This window comes from Macaca mulatta, chromosome X, assembly GCF_049350105.2.
Source record: "Macaca mulatta isolate MMU2019108-1 chromosome X, T2T-MMU8v2.0, whole genome shotgun sequence".
NCBI classification, from domain to species: domain Eukaryota; kingdom Metazoa; phylum Chordata; class Mammalia; order Primates; family Cercopithecidae; genus Macaca; species Macaca mulatta.
Window position 1 is genome coordinate 2,698,780 of NC_133426.1, and position 21,510 is coordinate 2,720,289.

Below are 21,510 nucleotides of genomic sequence, written 5' to 3' on the forward strand. Positions count from 1 at the left end.
CTTTATTTTCCTCCTTATAATTTTCTTTATTTTTTGTATTTCCCAAGCTATGCTGTATTTTTATAATCAGAAAAATGTTAGCCTTGTTGTTTTTTCTTGCTACTTTTCACTATTTACTGAAAAATAGCAAGAAGAGTAAAAACAACTCCCATGTCCCCTTCACCCATCTTTCCCAACTGTTAGCAATTTATCAAATATATCTTCTCTCTCCCTCTTCCTTTCTCCTGATCATCCTCTTTCTTCCTCTCTCTCTCTTTCTCTCTTCCACCTCCACATGTTTCTTATGCTTCTGAATATTTGGGAGTAAGATGCAGATATGATGTTCATTAAATTTAGAAACTTTAGTGTGTATTTTATAAAACAAAGACATTCTCCTACATCATCACTGCAAATCATCAAAATCGGGAAATTAACATGGATGGATTCCTACGATTTAATTCACAAATCCCAGCCAAACTTCTCCAGCTGTGCTCACAAGAAACTTTATACACAGCAAGCAAGACCAATGGACAAACAAAAACCAACCAACAAAACCCCTACTTTCTCCACCCTCTTTCTGTTCTGGTCCACGGATTTTCTTGTCGTATCTGTTTAAACTCCTCTGATCTGGACAAAGACTGAGCAATCTCTATTCTTTCTTGAGTTCAAAGACCTTGACATTTTTTGAGAATAAAGACCAGGTATCATGTAGAATGTCCCTTGAATTGGGTTGGTTTGACATTTCCTTCAATGGAAATAGAAGTGATGGTGTGTTCTCAATCCAGTAGATAAGGAAGTCAATTAGCCCCAACAATGGTTATAAAATTCTTCATCAATGGATTAAATGGTGTCTTCCAGTTTTCCCCACTATAAAGTTACTTATTTTGTCATTAATAATTTGAAATTATTAACGATTTTATGGGAGATACTTTGAGATGAAGCCGATATCTTGGTTCTTATCAAACATTCAATGTCAGGTTTAGCATCCATTGATCATTTTCTCTTGAATCAATTTTCAGTGCGATTTTTTGCTAAAAGTGCTGTGGTAAAATTTTAAAAGTATTTTAAAGTATAAATTACTTCTTAACTTGCCCTTACCTGTGTGCCTTGGCTCTAGAAGAAAATTTCTAAGGTATAGTACCTTAGGAATGTTAATGTAATGTTTTCTGAGATAACCAACAGCAGAACACACAGAATTAGACACATTTGAGACTAATAGGTTTTTTCATAATTATGCATAATACAGACTGGGTTTGGGAACTCTAGGAATTTGGCTATTTTCCTATAAAAATGATTGAAATTGTGGTTTATTTTGAATACATTCTTCCTCTTTTCACTTGCCCATTGAGTCTAATTCTCCCCACCTAGTCATCCTATTCTCTATTTAAAATATCAAATAAGAAGGGAAGGGAAAATGGTTAGATAAAGAATTACCTACCTAAATCATCTGCAAGAATATGTCAAATAAATTATGTGAACCCAACAGTGGGAGTGTCTTATTCTTGCCTCTGTCTCCTCAAATTCTGTAACAATGTCTGCCTTCCGTGAGCAGAGAGGGTGCATAAACCATGGCTGCCATTCTGTGCAACATCAGAATACCACCACAGTCCTTCTTTTCATATCCAATGGGAAAAACTGTATTTCTCTGTTTAATGTTTTCATTCTACATGAAGGAAATTATCAAGGAGAATTTGCCCTTTTAAATGTTATTAGTAGCAACTGATGTTGATTTGTATTGCCATAGTAATTTCTTCTTGAAGCAGGTCATCTTTTATTTCTTAAAAATTTTGGGCTCTCAGTTTTTTTGTTTTTTTTTTTTTGAGATGGAGTCTCACTCTGTTGCCCAGGCTGGAGTGCAGTGGCACGATCTCAGCTCACTGCAACCTCCGCCTCCCAGGTGTAAGCAATTCTCTGCCTCAGCCACCCGAGTAGCTGGGATTACAGGCCTCTGCCACCATGCCCAGCTAATTTTTGTATTTTTAGTAGAGACAGGGTTTCATCATCTTGGCCAGGCTGGTCTTGGACTCCTGACCTTGTGATCCACCCGCTTCAGCCTCCCAAAGTGCTGGGATTATAGGCGTGAGCCACCACACCCGGCCTCTCAGTTTTTTTTCTTTCAGTTGTTTGTCAATTTAAACTGTTAATGCACATTTCTTTTCTTTTGTGGCTTTTGACATAGTAAGGGTCACACCATCCTTGTTTTCCTTTAGATAGCTCATGCCCATTAGACTTAGGGGTGAAATACCTCATAATGTCATTATTTTTACTTGTCTCTTGTATATTATTTTAGGCAAGATTCTTGATGCTATCGATGATTTTGGCCTAAGGAACAACACCATTGTCTACTTTACATCAGACCATGGAGGGCATTTGGAAGCTAGGCGAGGGCATGCCCAACTTGGTGGATGGAATGGAATATATAAAGGTGAGGAGAGGAACTCACGCAAGTGATCTGGTGGTGAATAAGCTTTTTTTATGGTTCTTATAATTAAAGCGCATGACGCCAAAGAATGAGGCCTGAAAACCTGAGCAAGTTTGTTTAATTTGACTCTTAGTAAAATGAAGTATCGGACCAAGGTCAAGAAAATTGGTCTTATATTTGTTAACATTTCTGTGGAGGGAAGCCATGTATGTAGAGGGAGCATCTAGAAATATGCCTTTCTGACAACCCTATCAAATTATGAGGAGTTAGCACAAGCAGATGCTTTTATGGGGTCTTTAAAGAAATATCCACACATTCATTTAGTTTGTGAGACTATTGAGAGATTAAATGAGGGGGAATGTGGTTCCTAGAGAATAGAGGTCAGAAACCAGGGATCCTTCATCATTAAGAAGTCTGGGCTGGGCGCGGTGGCTCACACCTGTAATCCCAGCACTCTGGGAGGCCGAGGCGGGTGGATCATGAGGTCAGGAGATCGAGACCATTCTGGCTAACACGGTGAAACCCCGTCTCTACTAAAAAATACAAAAAACTAGCTGGGCGAGGTGGCGGGCATCTGTAGTCCCAGCTACTCGGGAGGCTGAGGCAGGAGAATGGTGTAAACCTGGGAGGTGGAGCTTGCAGTGAGCTGAGATCCGGCCACTGCACTCCAGCCTGGCCGACAGAGCGAGACTCCGTCTCAAAAAAAAAAAAAAAAAAAAAGCAAGTCTGACGCTGTCTTCCAAGGATATAGTATAGCATAGAAAGTAGCGAAGCCTGTCTTGATGTTCATGATTAAATTCACATATACTGACTTTATGTCCTGCTGTAAGATTTAGTCCACAAAATAGGTCCATAAGCTACTACATTGGCCAGGTCTATAATGTGTAACCTGATGTTAGAAGAATGTTATCTTCATCTGTGAAATGAGGATTAAAAAAAGAAAAAGAAAAACAAAGATAATTATCTGGAAAATGTCAAGTATATTTTATCATATGTCTTGAGAGAGATTTTAAAGTATTTTCTATAGGAAAATACGTGGTTATTCATGCAACTACAGATTCCACAGTCTTGGGTTCGGTAGGAAATTATAATTTCTGTATGAACGAGGTAAAGGCTCTGCCTCCATCTTGCAGAGGGTGATGAATGTGTACTCTTTAGAGCGTGTAGCACTGAAGTGTGTATTTAGGACCCAAAACAAATCCTTGGTGGAAATTGTTATTATAGACATTCTATTTTTAAAAAATTCGGTAGTTTTGGGGATACAGGTGGTTTTTGGTTACATAGATAAGTTCCTTAGTGGTGATTTCTGAGATTTTAGTGCACCTATCACCTGAGCATCTACTCTGTACCCAACGTGTAGTTTTTTTTCCTCAACCCCCTCCCAATCATTCCCCAAAGTCCCAGAGCCCATTATATGATTCTTATGTCTTTGCATTCTTGTAGCTTAGCTCCCACTTATAAGTGAAAACATAGGCTGTTTGGTTTTCCATTCCTGAGTTACTTCACTTAGAAGAATGGCCTCCAGCTCCATCCAAGTTACTGCAAAAGACATTATTTCATTTCTTTTTATAGCTGAGTAGAATTCCATGGTGTATGTACACCACATTTTCTTTATCCACCTGTTGGTTGATGGGTACTTAGTCTGGTTCCATATCTTTGCAATTGAGAATTGCATTGCTGTAAACATGCATGTGCATGTTAGATATTCTCTGTTTGCTTATGATAACTGTTTTTAAAAATTTTTGGCTCATGCCTGTAATCCCAGCACTTTGGGAGGCCGAGGCAGGCAGATCACGAGATCAAGAGATCGAGACCATCTGGCCAACATGGTGAAACCCCGCCTCTACTAAAAATACAAAAATTAGCTGGGCATGGTGGCGGGCACCTGTAGTCCCAGCTATTTAAGAGGCTGAGGCAGGAGAATCGCTTGAACCCAGGAGGCGAAGGTTGCAGTGAGCCGAGATCACGCCACTGCACTCCAGCCTGGCAACAGAGCAAGACTCCATCTCAAAACAAAAAACAACCACGACAAAAAATTTTAATTAAAAAAATTAAAACTAAATTACAAACTTTAATTAAAAAATTTAATTTAATGATGTATTAGAAGGCGGCAGTAAATATGAAAAAACACGAGAATAAAGAATTCTGGGGTGGGACTGCCATTTCAAATAAAATGTTCAGGCACGCCTCATTGAGGTTACTGTGAGTTCCATAATCTTGGGGGCTGGATACAAGAAAAATACTAATTTAAAAAAATATAGGAAATTACTTTGAGCAAAGATATGAGGGAGGTTGGAGATGAAGTAGGTGTGTATTTGAGATAAGAACACTTTAAGTAGAGAAAATAGCCATGCAAATAGAATGTGAGTGTCCAATATTACATATGTTTAGTTATTTAATCAAAAACCTACCAGCAGCACAGGAAAATATAATTCTGTAGACGTGCACTACTTACTCCACTAGGACTCTACATAGAATAGACACTATACAAATGTGATCTCTTTTGATACTAGTTTACCTTTTAAATATATTCAATACTGTGACTATTTTAACTAGGCACAATAATTGAATGTAATTGCATTGTCTTATAGGTGGAAAAGGCATGGGGGGCTGGGAAGGTGGAATCCGCGTCCCAGGAATTGTTCGATGGCCTGGAAAGGTACCAGCTGGACGGTTGATTAAGGAGCCTACAAGTTTAATGGATATTTTACCAACTGTCGCCTCAGTGTCAGGAGGAAGTCTCCCTCAGGACAGGTGATGTCATATAAACTGTTAACAACAGCTTATTTTCACCCTTCTTCCCTCTCAGAAGATGAGAGTGACTCTATCCTGGCAGACCCACGTTTTCCCTAATACCTACACAGTTTTACCTTCCTATATGACTGTGTCTATTCAGCATTCTTCATACGCCAGAGACCAGTCTTTTCTTTTTTTCTATTGAGGTAAAATATACATATATAATTTACCATCTTTACCATTTCTCAGTATACAGTTCAGTGGTAATAAATGTATTTATTTTCTTGTTTTCCCCTTCATCTTCCTCTCGTCTCTCCCCTTCCTGACCTCTGGTCATCACTATTCTACTTTCTATCTTCCTAAGTTTCACCATTTTTTTTTCAGCTCCCACATTGAGTGAGAAGATGTGATGTCTGCCTTTCTCTGGGCTTGGCTTATTTCACTTAAAATAATGGCCACCAGTTCCATTCATGTTGCTGCAAATGACAGGCATTCCTTCTTTTTTTAGGGGTGAATAGTATTCCCTTGTGCGTATATAACATTTTTTTAAAAAGGAATTTGTCTGCCGATAGGCAGTTAGGTTGAACCATAGCTTGGCTATCGTGAAGAGCGCTGTGATAAACATGGAAGTGCAGGCATTCCTCTGATCTGTTGATTTCTTTTCTTTTGGGTATATACCAAGTAGTTGGATTTCTGGATCACATGGTAGCTCTAGTTTTGGTTTTCTGAGGAACCCCCATATTGTCAGAGACCAGTCTTAGATACTAATCTAATGTGGCCCATCTTAGATATTTTAACATTTTCAATTGAGAGAAAGATGGAGACAGGAAGCTTTGGAGATGAAGACATGGTAGGTAAAACTCACTCATCTCTATAAGAAAGGGAAAAATAATCCTAGTCTCTGGTGTGAAAGATCTGGAAGACTGTGAAGAAGGTAGGATGTTTGAGGGTGCTTTGAACTCTATCATGAATACTTTGAATTTCATCAAGAGGAAATCGTTCATACTACATTGCTGCATTCCCCGGCAGCAACCAACCTAGGCAGGTTTGCTGCTGATTGATTGACAGTTCATTGATCACAGCTCTGCAAGGGAATCCAGATAGGTTAGAACCACAACTATGTCTCTCCTCCAAGCCCACAGAGTTCTTGTAATATTTCTTTCTTCATGTAACAAAGCTAATCTATTTCTGAAGAAAAATAGGATAAATCTCAATGTTAATTGTAAACAAAAAGATCCCTCATTTATGTACATAGTTTTTAAAAAGTGAGTTCTTGCTCTGTTGCCCAGACTGGAATGCAGTGGTGCAGTCCTATTTCACTGCACTCTCTACCTCCTGGGCTCAAGCAATCCTCCCACCTCAGACTTCTGAGCAGCTGGGACCACAGGCATGCACCACCACACCTAACCAGTTTTGTCATTTTGTAGGAATGGGATCTTGCTATGTTGCCCAGGTTGGTCTCCAGCTCCTGGTCTCTAGCGATCCCCCTGCCGCAGTCTCCTGAAGTGCTGGGGGTTTACAGGCATGAACCACCACAATTGGCACCCACTCCCCCTTTTCTTACTTGCTTTAGCCAGTAAGGGAATTTGTTGAGAATTTATGTAAAATAATAACAGAATAAAGATTCCTTCTACTTTGAAAAAAAAGTATTTATCAATTTGAGCTAAATAATACATTTCCAAAAAATTATGTAATAGTATTAGTACTAATGCCAATTTTTTAAGTTACTGAGCCAATCATAATCAATAATCTTCCAAGATATGAGTGAAATGCGCTGAGTTTGGGATATTGGTATAGGCTATATTTTGGACTTATAAAGTGCTGAGGAGAATCTCAGTCTCATGGAATATTGGTCTGTGGATGCTGATGAGGATTTGCCTTTACAGAAATTATTTGATTTTTAGGCCAGGCACAGTGGCTTACACCTGTAATGCCAGCACTTTGGGAGGCTGAGGCAGGTGGATTGCTTGAGCCCGGGAGTTTGAGACCAGCCTGGGCAACATGGTGAAATTCCTACAAAAAATACAAAAATTAGCCAGGCATAGTGGTGCACACCTGTAGTCCCAGCTACTAGGAGGCTGAAGTGGGAGGATTGCTTGAGTCTGGGAAGGTCGAGGCTGCAGTGAGCTATGATCCTGCCACTGCACTGCAGCCTGGGCAACAGAATGAGACCCTGTCTCACAAAAAAAAGGGAAAGAATTTGATTTTTATTTTGATTTTGTCAGAATAAGCTCTAAAAATATTACATCTTCATTCCCATTCCTTCTGCATTTGACTTCACACTTCAATAGAAAACAAAGGTGAATTACTGCAATGATTCTAGAAGATGTGAATACTTTGGTGAAACTACAAGTCACTCCATTTTGCTAGAAGTCTCTAGTAGTTTTTATTATATCAAGAAAAAAGCAGATCCATCAGATGTGTCAAAGCTCGTAAGAACAAGAAAGTTGCCCCCATCCAACGAAGGAAGCTTACACTTGGTTTTAGCCAGTGAAGGGCAATTATTTTGGATTGATAGATAAAACCTGTGTATTTGATGATAGATAAAAACCTGTGTGTTTTGCTGTTACTTAGTTATTCATATAAAGTCAAACAAATATTGACCAGGATGAAAAGCAGCTTAAAAAAATAAGACAAAGAAATTAAGACTATATTTCATGGTTTTCAAAATTTTTGTTATAAATTTTTATATTTTCTCCCCTCCCTCTCCAAAAAAATGTTAGGTTCTGTTGGCACTAATACAGAAAAGAAAAATATTTTAGAAGTCATGGTTAACTTACTGAAAAACAAACTATCAAGAACTAATTAAGACACACCCCCAAGTTTGCCTTTCTAATATTTAAAAATATATGTTTGATGTTAGTAGATAGTGTCAACACACTAAGGCTGGAATTTATTTTATAATTTTCGGGACTGAACTTTAGATAAAGACGTTTTTATTTTCTGTCTGAAAAGAAGTTAGGCATTGATGATGCTAACACAGGAAAGAAAGTATACTTTATATTTTATTTTTATTGATTTTATTTTTGAGACAGTTTTGCTCTGTTGCCCAGGCTGGAGTGCAGTGGCACGATCTCAGCTCACTGTAACCTCTGCCTCCCGGGTTCAAGTAATTCTCATGCCTCAGCCTCTCAAGTAGTTGGGACTACAGGCACACATCACCACACCTGGATAATTTTTGTATTTCTTATAGAGATGGGTTTTCACCATGTTGGCCAGACTGGTCTTGAACTACTGACCCCAGTGATCCTCCCTCCCCAGCCTCCTAAAGTGTTGGGAGTTACAGGTGTGAGCCATCGTTTCCAGCCCAGAAAAAATATTTAAAAAACCACTGTGAAGTTGTTGCAAAAAGAACCTATCCGAAAAACTATGGAGAAGCCCAGTTTCCATGTTCTACCATTTAGAAATAGTTGTTTTAAGAAGTCTGTCACTCCACATAGCCCAGCAGCCTGTTAGGGAGAAGGGAAATGTCCTGGCACAATATTGCTACGTTGCATGAGGGTGGAAGGCAACTGCTGCCAAGTTCCAGCCGTTGTCCTCATGTTAAAAAGAAGAACGAGTTGATTGGAGTCACTTATCACTCCAGTGCATTCTGCGCCATGAGATTAGACGCTTATTTGATCAGAGGTTTAGGGTTATGAGTTTGGTGTCCTTGATAAGATGTATAGTACAGCTGTCCTTTCCTGCCTGCAACCATGACTCCACTAGCCACAGGCTAAGTCCTCAGAGGATGCACCATCTTTGTAGTTAAATGCGAAGTGGAAGAAAATCGCGAAGATGTCTAAGGCACTGTGGTGGGAGACCTAACCTCAGTTTCACGTACAGGTTGGCGTGCGGGGTACTACTCATCAGGTTGATTTTTTGGTTATTCCTATGCTTGGTTCTCCCAAGCCTCTTTATTTGAATTCATGACTTCTTTGGCATGTGCGTTGACCAGTTAAATACATCCTTGCTAATAGAGAATAGCTCTACTATGTAGAAGGGAACAAAAAGCAAATTCACGGTATCAGGCTCACTGTCTATGACACCAGCAGCATGAGGGCCTATGGATACCTGTCTCCCATCTCCTTCAATCCCCAACACAATGAAATCAACAAGAAGAACTCAAAAGCGGCTCTCACCTGTACAGAAATGAAGGATGCTAATACTCTAAAAGCCAAATAGTAATTTATTTTTAGAATTAACACAATTTGTTTCACCACCTCACCACAGAAAACAGATAAAGCAAATTACAACCAAAAATAGAGATGGACAGATTTATAACCAGAGATCCTGAACAAGAGAGTAGAATAAACAAAAAAGAAAAGTAAAGATAAAACAGAGGAAACCACTAATGTGTAGAAACATGGGAATCTGAGGATGCAATGGTTTATCAAAGTGTTGGGGAAAAATGACTTATCAGGTATGTGGTTTACCAATACAGCTGTCCCTTGGTATCCGTGGGGGGTTGGTCTTAAGACCCCACATGGATACCAAAATACCCAGATGCTCGTGTCCCTGATATAAAATACTGTAATATTTGCATATCACCTACACACATCCTCTTGTATATATTAAATCATCTCTAGATTACTCATAATACCTAATACAATGTACGTAAATGCCACATAAAATAGTTGTTATATTGAATCCTTTAGGGAATAATGACAAGAAAAAGCCTGTACATATTCAGTACAGACAAGACCGTCCCTAAAAGGACCGTAAGCCTAAATGTAAACCCAAAATTATAACACTTCTAGATAAAAACATGGGAGAAAATTGCTGTAATATTCAGATAAGAAAATAATTGTTTTTAGATTTATCAAAAAAGTCACAAGCTATAAAAGAAAAAAATGATAGATTAGTCATTATCAAAATTTAAAATTTCTGCTTTTCAAATGTCAATATCCAGTAAATAAACATGTGACCTCAGTCCATTAGTGGAGAAAAAAGGAAAAGAAAGAAAAAATTAAAATATTAAATACGAACTTAAAAGAAAGTTGAAAAGAAAAGAAAAAGACAAGCCGTGAAGTAGAACCAAATAGTCATCCGTCTGAACTCAGAGGTTCTGCATCTGCAAATTCAATCCGCTGCAGATCAAAAGTATTTCATAGGATTTTCTAGAATAAAGAATCTAGAATAGACTAAAATGTTTTGAAGAAGAAAATCGTTTGAAGACTCACTACATAATTCCAAAATTTACTGTAAAGCTAGAGTAATCAAGATGGTGCCGTGTTGATATGAGGGTTTCAGTGGATCAACAGAAGAGGGAAGTCCAGAAATTGATCAATATATATATTGCATTTCAACAAATGCCCAAAATAATTCGGTAGAGGTAGGACTGTCTTTCAATACATGACACTAGAACAATTGGACATCAAAATGCAAGAAAAATAAATCTCAACCTATATCTGACACCACATTAGAAAATTAACTCAATACGGACCATAAGCCTAAATGTAAACCTGAAGCTATAAAACTTCTAGATGAAAAAATAGGAGAAAATCGTATGAAATATTTTTGATCTGCAGTTGGTTGAATTCGCAGATGCAGAACCTCTGGGCCGGGCGCGGTGGCTGACGCCTATAATCTCAGCACCTTGGGAGGCCGATGCAGGTGGATCACTTGAGCTCAGGAGTTCTAGACCAGCCTGGCCAACATGGTGAAACCCCATCTCTACTGAAAATACAAAAGTTAGCTGGGTGTGGTGGCGGGCATATGTAATTCCAGCTACGTGGGAGGCCGAGGCAGGAGAATCGCTTGAACTCAGGACCGGGAGGTTGCCATGAGTCGAGATCGCGCCACTGCACTTCAGCCTGGGCGATAGAGTGAGACTCTGTCTCAAAAAAAAAAAAAAACCTGTGGATACAAAGGGATGATTATTTTCTTCCACTCCATGGCTTGTCTTTTTCTTTTCTTTTAAACATTTTTTTAAAAAATTTTACTTTAAGTTCTGGGATACACGTGCTGAACGTGCAGGTTTGTTACATAGGTATACATGTTCCATGGTGATTTGCTACACCCATCAACCTGTCACCTAGGTTTTAAGCCCTGCATGCATTAAGTATTTGTTCTATTGCTCTAAACTTTTTAAAATTAATATTTAATATTTTAATTGTTTTCTTTTATTCTTTTTCCCCACTAATGGACTGAGGTCACATGTTTATTTTCTTGACATTGCCATTTGAAAAGCAGAAGTTTTATATTTTGATAATGGCTAATTTATCTTTGTTTCTTTTATAACTTGTGATTTTTGTGATAAAACTTAAACAAATTTTTTTCTTATCAAAAGATCACAGTGATTTTCTCCTATGTTTTCACTTAGAAGTTTTATAGTTTCAGGTTTACATTTAGGCTTATGATCCACATTGAGTGAATTTTTTAATGTGGTTTGAGGTATAGGCTGAGATTTATTTTCCTTGCATTAGGATATCCAACTTTTCTACTGTCATTTATTGAAAGACAGTCCTATCTCTACTGAACTATTTTGAGCATTTGTTGAAAAGCAGTATACGTATCGGTCAATTCCTGGACTATCCTATTTCATCGATCCATTGAAACCCTTATTTCGGCCGGGCGCGGTGGCTAAAGCCTGTAATCCCAGCACTTTGGGAGGCCGAGACGGGTGGATCACGAGGTCAGGAGATCGAGACCATCGTGGCTAACACGTGAAACCCCGTCTCTACTAAAAAAATACAAAAATTAGCCGGGAGCGGTGGCGGGCGCCTGTAGTCCCAGCTACTCGGGAGGCTGAGGCAGGAGAATGGCGTGAACCCGGGAGGCGGAGCTTGCAGTGAGCTGAGATCCGGCCACTGCACTCCAGCCTGGGGGACAGAGCGAGACTCCGTCTCAAAAAAAAAAAAAAAAAAAAAAAAAGAAACGCTTATTTCAACACTACACTGTCTCAATTACTCTAGCTTTATAGTAAATCTGGGAGTTATGTAGTGAGTCTTCAAACTATTTTCTTCTTCAAAAAATTTTAAACCACTCTAGGATCTTTATGTTCCCATGTAAATTTTAGAATAAGTTTCCTCATTTCATCATAAACCTTTCTGAAATTGATTGCTTTAAATCTATAGATCAATTTGCAGAAAATTGATGTCTTAAAACACTGAATTTTGCAATCAATAAATATAGTTCATTTCTCCATTTATTTCTCTTATTAGGTGCTTTGTGGCTTTTCTCATACAAATTTTTCACATAAAAATGCTATCCCTAAATACTTCGTGCTTTCTCATGTTATAGTACATGATACTTTTAAAATAATGTCATTCCCAGCCATTCATTGCAAATATATAGTCATTTTTAAAAGTTGATGTTGTACTGTGTGATCTTGCTAATCTTACTCATTATTTCTGGCAGGTTTTTCGGTGATAATTAACATAGGAAATCATTGTATCTGATAGTAAATATAGTTTTATTTCTTCTCAGATCCTTTTTAGGCGGGGCGCGGTGGCTCACACCTGTATTCCCAGCACTTTGGGAGGCCAAGGCAGATGGGTCACCTGAGGTCAGGAGTTTGAGACCGGCCTGACCAACATGGTGAAACTGCTTCTCTACTGAAAACACAAAATTAGCCAGACGTGGTGGCACAAGCCTGTAATCACAGCTACTCAGGAGGCTGAGGCAGGAGAATTGCTTGAACCTGGGAGGTGGAGGTTGTATTGAGCCGAGATCGTGCCATTGCACTCCAGCCTGGGCAACAAGAGCAAAACTCCGTCTCCAAGACAAAAAAAAAAAAAAAAATTCCTAACTGGGAACAGTGGCTCATGCTTGTAATCCCAGCACTTTGGGAGGCTGAGGCGGGTGGATCCCCCGAGGTCAGGAGTTCAAGACCAGACTGACCGACATGGAGAAACCCCATCTCTACTAAAAATACAAAATTAGCTGGGTGTGGTGGTACATGCCTGTAATCCCAGCTACTCGGAAGGCTGAGACAGGAGAATCCCTTGAACCCGGGAAGCAGAGGTTGTGGTGAGCAGAGATCACGCCACTGCCCCCAGCCTGGGCAACAAGAGTGAAACTCCATCTCAAAAAAGAAAAAGAGAAAAATCCTTATCTGGGATGTATTATTATGTGTCCCATTACAAAGCAGCTTTTATTATTATTGCTTTCTAATATAAGGCATGAGATCTATTCTCTAATATAAATTTTTAAAATTCATTTTAGTTTAGATTCAGGGGCCCATGTGCAGGTTTGTTATTTGGATACATTGTGTGATGCTGAGGTTTCTATCAAATTCGTCACCCAAGTAGTGAACATAGTACCCAGCAGGTAGTTTTTCAACCCTTCCCTCCTCCCTGCCTCCTGCGTTTTGGAGCCCTCCAGTGTCTCATGTTCCCGTCTTTATGTTCATGTGTACCCAGTGTTTAGCTCCCACTTATAAGTGAGAACATGGTGCTTGGTTTTCTGTTTGTGCGTTCATTTACTCCATTTCTCATATAAAATTAGAAGTATGTGACTTTTAATGATTCCATAAAATTTTTTCAAAGGGTAGCAATATGATTGCAAATGAAGTTCAGATTTATGAAATTGCCACCAATTGCTGAGCTGCGGAGAGCCTCTGTGTCACAGCCAAGGCGATCCGATCTTTTCGCCTTTGGGGCATGCATTGTCACATTCCTCGGCCTCATCATTTCAGGATCAAAGCTTAGCTTTCTTCCCTTATCCACTGGAGTGTAATCTCCCAGAGAGCATGCGTGAGTTTTCCTAAAGACTTAGTACCTGTCGTCTGGCCCTCAGGCATGACGCAGTCTTCACCAAGTACTCTTCAGGTAGCTTGGGACCAAACGTCCCTTCTCTCCCTTCTCCTTGTCTGCACTGTCTGTGTCTCTGCAGGGTCATTGACGGTCGAGACCTCATGCCCTTGCTGCAGGGTAACGCCAGGCACTCGGAACATGAGTTTCTGTTCCACTACTGTGGCTCCCAGCTGCACGCCGTGCGGTGGATCCCCAAGGATGACAGTGAGTGCTTAACCCGTTGCTTCCTGTTCCCTGCCAGGAGCAGGGTCCCTCAGGTGTATCCTGAACACATTCTTCCTTTCCTCCCTGGACCGGTCCTTTCATTCCAGGGCTGTCACTGAACACATGTTTTTGGAGAAGTTTCTCAGAATTGCTCTTTTGCAGAAAGGCAGGTGGGGGTAATGGAGATGCTAACTGGTTTCACTTAATTATCTCAGCAGATGCACATACATTAAAACATCACATTGTGCCTGGAAAATCTATGCAATTTTTACTTATCAATTACACCTTAATAAAGAAAACAGATGTATGAACATAAGATTTGCCTATAAAGTCAGGGAGACACTTTTAAGAAACATACATTTTTAGCTGGGCGTGGTGGCTCACGCCTGTAATCCCAGAACTTTGGGAGGCTGAGGCGGGCAGATCAGTTGAAGTCAGGAATTTGAGACCAGCCTGGCAAACATGGCGAAACCCTGTCTCTACTAAAAAATGCAAAAATTAGCCGGATGCGGTGGTACACGCCTGTAGTCCCAGCTACTCGGGAGGCTGAGGCAGGAGACTCGCTTGAACCCAGGAGGCAGAGGTTTCAGTGAGCTGAGATCACGCCACTGCACTCCAGCCTGGAAGACAGAGTGAGACTCCATCTCAAACAAACACAAAGCCAAAATATATATATACATTTTTAGAAACAGGACTGATGTCTGCTGGGAAATGTGTATATCATTTTACCAGGGGATTCTAATGTTCTCATTTTGTTGTAAGGATTGCATAATATTTAGCATTGACCTGTGGGCAAAAAGAAACCCAAGGACCAGCCTTGAGAAGATGGAAGAAGACAAGAGAAGCCAGCACCGTGGGCGCATGCCTCTGATGTGCTTACTTTCTTTCTTTCTTTTTTTTTTTTTTTTTTTTTTTTGGAGATAAAAAAATACTTATTGCGTATCTTCTATGGGCAGGTTATTTTGTAGGCATAAGTTGTCATGGCTAAACTTTCTTTCTTTCTTTTTTTTTTTTTTGAGACGGAGTCTCACTCTGTCGCCCAGGCTGGAGTGCAGTGGCGCGATCTCGGCTCACTGCAAGCTCTGCCTCCCGGGTTCACGCCATTCTCCTGCCTCAGCCTCTCGAGTAGCTGGGACTACTGGCGCCGCCACCACACCCGCGCTAATTTTTTGTATTTTTAGTAGAGACAGGGTTTCACCATGTTAGCCAGGATGGTCTCGATCTCCTGACCTTGTGATCTGCCTGCCTCGGCCTCCCAGAGTGCTGAGATTACAGGTGTGAGCCACCACGCTTGGCCGGTCATGGCTAAACTTTCATTTATAAAAATCAATTCTAGACAGACTAAAGATAAAATGTAAGATTAAAAGTGTTAGAAGAAAATGAGTTTATGACCCAGAAATTGGAAGTTTTAAAAATTTTAAAAAAGTGACACACACGTAATAATATGCACACATTGCACATGAAAATTGGGGGTATCTAGTGATATTTTGAGATGGGCAATGCATAGTGATCAGATTAGAATAATTGGCACATCCATCATCTCAAACATGCATAATTTCTTTGTGTTGGGAACATTGAATATCCTCCTTCTAGCTGTTTGTAACTATGTAACGTGTTATTATTAACTATAGTCATTCTACAGTGTTTAGAACAGGGGTCCCCAACTTTTTTGGCATCAGGGACCAGTTTTGTAGAAGACAATTTTTCTGCAGACTGGGGTGTGGGGATGGTTTTGGGATGATTCGAGCACATTACATTTATTGTGCACTTTATTTCTATTATTATTACATTGTATCATATAATAAAATAATTCTACAACTCATCATCATGTAGAATCAGTGGGAGCCTGAGCTTGCCTTCCTGCAACTTAATGGCCCCATTTGGGGTGATGGGAGACAGTGACAGATCATCAGGCATTAGATTCTCATAAGGAGCACACAACCTAGATCCCTCGCACGGGCAGTTCACGATAGGGTTCGTGCTCTTATGGGAATCTAATGCAGCCACTGATCTGACAGGAGGCGGAGCTCAGGCAGTAATGCCAACAACAGGGAGTGGCTGTAAATACAGAGATGAAGCTTCACTCTCTCGCCCCACCACTCACCTCCTGTGTGTGTGACCAGGTTCTTAACAGGACACGAACAGGTACCAGTTCGTGGCCTGGGGATTGGGGGCCCCTGCTATAGAACGCTAGGACTTCCTTTGATGTGGCTGAAATGCACATCATTTGACGAGTCTCTCTTTTCTCCTCCAGGTGGGGCGGTTTGGAAGGCTCACTATGTGACCCCGGTGTTCCAGCCACCAGAAGCTGGTGGCTGCTATGTCACCTCGTTATGCAGATGTTTCGGAGAACAGGTTACCTACCACAACCCCCCTCTGCTCTTCGATCTCTCCAGGGACCCCTCGGAGTCCACACCCCTGACACCTGCCACAGAGCCCCTCCATGATTTTGTGATTAAAAAGGTGGCCGACGCCCTGAAGGAACACCGGGAAACCATCATGCCTGTGACTTACCAACTCTCAGAACTGAATCAGGGCAGGATGTGGCTGAAGCCTTGCTGTGGGGTGTTCCCATTTTGTCTGTGTGACAAGGAAGAGGAACTCTCTCAGTCCCAGGCTCCTAATGAGAAGAGATAATTACAATCAGGCTACCAGAGACCACTATCTTTGGTGCTTTCAAGTTTGCAAGGAGTGCATTTAAGAGCCAATAAATTAATCTACCGTTCCAGATTATTAAAGGCCCACTGGTGATTCCACTTGCTGCTTTTTTTTGGATTCCTGTGGATAAATGTTGATTGAAATTTGTTTTATTTCCCGAAAGTCTATAATTTATTAATTCTCTCGTAAAATATCCACACAATGACTGCTGATAATGTCACTGCAGAATTGCTACTTCTTCTGTTTTTCGCCCAGTCTCCACCTTGCCTATTGCCAGCACCATCATTGGCCTTTGCAGTCTTCGTGACTTTCTTTGCTCTGTTCTTACATTCCACTTGCTGTTTCCTTGAGGTCTTTTTCTTCTCACATGGACTGTGTCTTGCAAGTCTATGTTTGGGTTCATTTTTCTTTGCATAAACTGAAGATTTGTAAATCATGCCAAAACCAGTCATCTTGCTACCACCAAAATGAGTTCTGAATATGAATACAAGGAGGACATCCTGGCTGGGCACAGGGGCTCACTCCTGTAATCCCAGCACTTTGGGAGGTCGGGATGGGTGAATCACTTGAGGCCAGGAGTTCGAGACCAGCCTGGCCAACATCATGAAACCCTGCCTCTACTAAAAATACAAAAATTAGCCAGACATGGTGACACATGCCTGTAATCCCAGCTACTTGGGAGGCTGAGGCAGGATAATTGTTTGAACCTGGGAAGTGGATGTTGTAGTGAGCAAAGATTGCGCCACTGCACTTCAGCCTGGGTGACAGAGCAAGACTCCATTTAAAACAAAAACAAAAACAGGACATCCTCTGTGTGGTCTTGTCCATTTTGGCTAGCTTTTCCTGAATTTCTGTCTTAGATACTGTTGCCTTCCTGGGGTGAAGGACATCGATGACCATTTGTTGCCTCTGAAGAAGTTGGTAGCGCATGACCTTCCTGTGTAGATAGTTACCGTGTCATTCATGTTGACAGCTGAGTGCACTGGTGCAATCATAGCTCACTGCAGCCTTGAACTCCTGGGCTCCACAGCAATCCTCCCAGTTCAGCCTCTGGAGTAGGTGGCACTGCAGACACATACCACCACACCCAGCTCTTTTTATTCTTTTGTAGAGAATGGGTCTTGCTATGTTGCCCAGGCCAATCTCAAACTTCTGTCCCCAAGTGATCCTCCTGCCTCAGCCTCCCAAAGTGCTGGAATTATAGGCATGAGCCACTGCACCAAGCCTCGTTTCCATTTTCTAAACATGTCTTTCCGTGCCAGAAAACAGGCACCTACAGACACCTGTGCCATCTGCCCAGCTGCTTTGCTCTAAATATAAGGCCCTGTGTCAACAGGAGGCAACATAGCAGGCACTGAAACAGTGCATTAAGAGAAACAAGTCTGAACGTGGCCACTAACCAACCAAAAGGGTTTATGTTTGTCAACAATACATAGAAACTGAATCAAGAGTGGTGCAATAATTCAGCAAAACGCGTGTGAACCCAGAAAGTCTGAGACAGTTTTTTCAGTTAACTTAGAAAGTTTCTTTTGCCAAGGTCAAGGACGTGCCCGTGACACAGCCTCAGGAAGTCCTGACAACAAGTGCCCAAGGTGGTCGGGGCACAGCTTGGTTTTATACATTTTAGGGAGACATGAGACATCAATCAACATATGTAAGAAGTACCTTGGTTTGCTTTGGAAAGTCGGGAACCACCTGAAGCAAGGGCTGGAAGACTTGAAGTGGGAGGGGACCTTCAGGTCACAGATGGTGAGACACAAACGGTTGCATTCTTTTGAGTTTCTGATGAGTCTTTCCAAAAGAGGCAATCAGATGTACGTCTATCTCAGTGAGCAGAGGGGTGACTTTGATTAGAATGGGAGGCAGGTTTGCCCTGAGCAGTTTCCAGCTTGAGTTTTCCTGAGTCATTTTGGGGGCCCAGGATATTTTCCTTTCACACGTGCTAGCACTGAGTGACATAGCAATTGGTCTCCTGGCAGTCTGGAAATTTCAGCAACAGCTGATAAGCCATTGCCTCTCCTGAGCAGCCAAGTTCTAGAAAGCAAAGGGAAGTAGGCATTAGCAACCTGGGAGGAGCACTGCTTTGATTCCCCCAGAATGTGCCAGAGCGTTGATGAAGTCTCTTATTTCCTTCTTAATTCAGCCTCTTGATTTAGGTATAAACACTTGTGTGAGATTGCCCAGAGCTGCCATAAAAATCACCATAAACTTGGTGGTTTAAGAAAACGGACGTTCATTCTTCCACCACTCTGGAGGCTAGAAGTTCAGAAATCAAGGTGCTTCCTCGGAGGCCCTGGGTAGAATCTATCCTTGCCAATCCTTGACATTCCTTGGCTTGTGGACACATCGCTCCAATCTCTGCCTTTGTCATGACATGAATGTCTACGCCCTGGGTCTTTAAATCTTTCTCTCCTTATATAGAGAGAGTATAGTCATACAGAATTTAGAACCCACCTTCATCTAGTATGACCTTGTTTTCTCTTGATGGCATCTTTAAAGATCCTATTTCCAAATAAAGTCTCATGCACAGGTACCAAGGTTTAGGACTTTAATGTAACCTTTGAGGAGGTCATAATTTAATCTGTTGCACCCCTATATACCAAGAAGAGCACCTGGGACTTGGAAATGCTCTGTAACTTGCTCAGGAGAACACAGCTTAGGTGTTACTGGGCTGGGACTGGGACCCTAGCCATGCCAACCCCAAATTTCCATGTACATCAACCCTATGATGTTGAAGTAGGAGGCAGGACTTGACTCCAGAGGTGGGGGTTGGACACCAGACCAGATTGAGGGCTAGCTAAAACAGGGCAGACTGAAGCAGCTTTCAGTCAAACACGCCCATCAGTGTGCCATGTCAATTTACCATTGCCATGGCAATGCCCAGGAGTTACCACCCCTTTCCATGGCAATGACGCAATAACTCAACGATTACTACCCTTCCCCTAGAAATTTCTGCATAATCCACCCCTTAATCTGCATGCAATTAAAAATGGGTATATATTTTGGGAGGCTGAGGTGGGCAGATCATTTGAGGTCAGGAGTTTGAGACCAGCCTGACCAACATGGTGAAACCTTGTCTCTACTAAAATTACAAAAAAATTAGCTGGGTGTGGTGGAGCATGCTTGTAGTCTCAGGCACTCAGGAGGCTGAGGCAGGAGAATCGCTTGAACCCGGGAGGCAGAGGTGGCAGTGAGCCAAGATTGTGCCACTGTGCTCCGGCCTGGGTGACAGAGTGAGGCACAGTCTCCAACAAGGAAAGAAAGAAAAATAAAAATAAATGGGTATAAAAATATGACTTCAAAACTGCCCTGAGCTGCTCCTCTCTGCCTGCAGGGTAGTCCTGTTCTGCAGGAGCAGTCACGGAGCTGTAACACTGTCACTTCCTTAAAGCAGTTTTCTTCTACCTCTGGTTTGCCCCTGAATTCTTTCCTAAGCTAAGCCAAGAACCCTTGTGGGCTATTCTGAAAATACCTTAACCTGAACCATTTTGAGACTCACCTGTCCTCCAGGAGTGTCTTTCAAAGGTGCAACCCCAGGAGTGACATAATCATGTGTGTTCGTCAATTTGCAATTGCAAAAATGTGGAACCAGCCCAAATGCCCATCAATCAACAGGTGGATAAAGAAATTGTGGTATGTACATGTACAAATAAATACTAATCGGCCATGAAAAGAAATGAATTAATGGCATTCGCAGCAACCTGGATGGGTCTGGAGACTAAGTGAAGTCACTTAGGAACGGAAAACCAAACATCGTATGTTCTCACTCATAAGTGGGAGCCAAGCCATGAGGATGCAAAGGCCTAAGTATACACAATGGACTCTGGGGACTCTGGGGGAAAGGGTGGGAAGGGGGTGATGGATAAAAGACTACAAATTGAGTGCAGTGTATACTGCTCAGTGATGGGTGCACCAAAATCTCACAAAACACAACTGAAGAACTTACTCATGTAATCAAACACCACCTGTTCCCCCAAAACCTATGGAAATAAAAAAAATTAGAAAACTATGTGTGTTTGTCTTAATTTAATGGACATATACTGTTGCCTTGTCTTTACTAAGGAGTAATATGAACGTGTCAAGTGAAAGACAAATAACTGTCTTAATATTAACTATTAAACTAGGATATCTTTTTCCTAAGTGATCTGGGGCAACCATATTAGATCTTATTTGTCCACAAAAGAATTCCTTACAAAGGCTGAGCAATTTCTCTGCCACTCTTTGTTATAAGATCTCTAAAACATCGTCATTTTCTCATCACTGTTAGGAGGAGGTTCACCTTGAATTTAGAATACCCTAGAACAGAATCTTAGGATTTTAGCCTGAGAAATAACTTCTGAAATCTTCTTCTCAAATGCTCTTATTTTTGCAGATGAAGAACACAGAGTGTGGAGACATGAGGAGGCTTTGGTGAGTCTACACTGTAAAGGGAGCAGGACCATGAGGTCTGGACCCAAGGTTGTCAACCCCACATGCAAGGTCCTTCTCCCTCCCTGGCTCCTGTCCTTCCATTTTCTTTAACCACATGCCAAGGAGACGGTAGTAGATAAAAGCAAGCTATGTACCACCAAGGGAACACGTTCTTTTCCACACAGTGGTGTTCAGAGGTGGAAAGAATGTTCTCTAGGGTTTGACACAATGGGGTGAATGGGAATTGTTCTTCTTACCAACTAAATATCTTTGGACATATTCCCTAATCTATGTATACTTCAATTGTTCCATCTGTGAAATGCAACTAAAAAGTTTATTATGGGACTTACAAAGATTAATGGA

The 21,510-nt window shown here is 41.1% G+C and overlaps 1 protein-coding gene across 3 annotated transcripts in view; it reads left to right on the top strand.

Annotated features, from left to right (window-relative positions):
- ARSF (arylsulfatase F) overlaps positions 1-16,835 on the top strand; it is an 80,266-nt gene extending 63,431 nt beyond the window's left edge. For all 3 annotated transcript variants that reach the window (XM_015126895.3, XM_028842199.2, XM_028842200.2), the window contains exons 8-11: positions 2,270-2,404; positions 4,993-5,155; positions 13,955-14,079; positions 16,334-16,835. In XM_015126895.3, coding sequence (XP_014982381.3) covers positions 2,270-2,404; positions 4,993-5,155; positions 13,955-14,079; positions 16,334-16,716 — 806 coding nt within the window. In that variant the 3' untranslated portion in view covers positions 16,717-16,835. The remainder of the gene's footprint in view (positions 1-2,269; positions 2,405-4,992; positions 5,156-13,954; positions 14,080-16,333) is intronic.
- Positions 16,836-21,510: the final 4,675 nt, after the last annotated feature.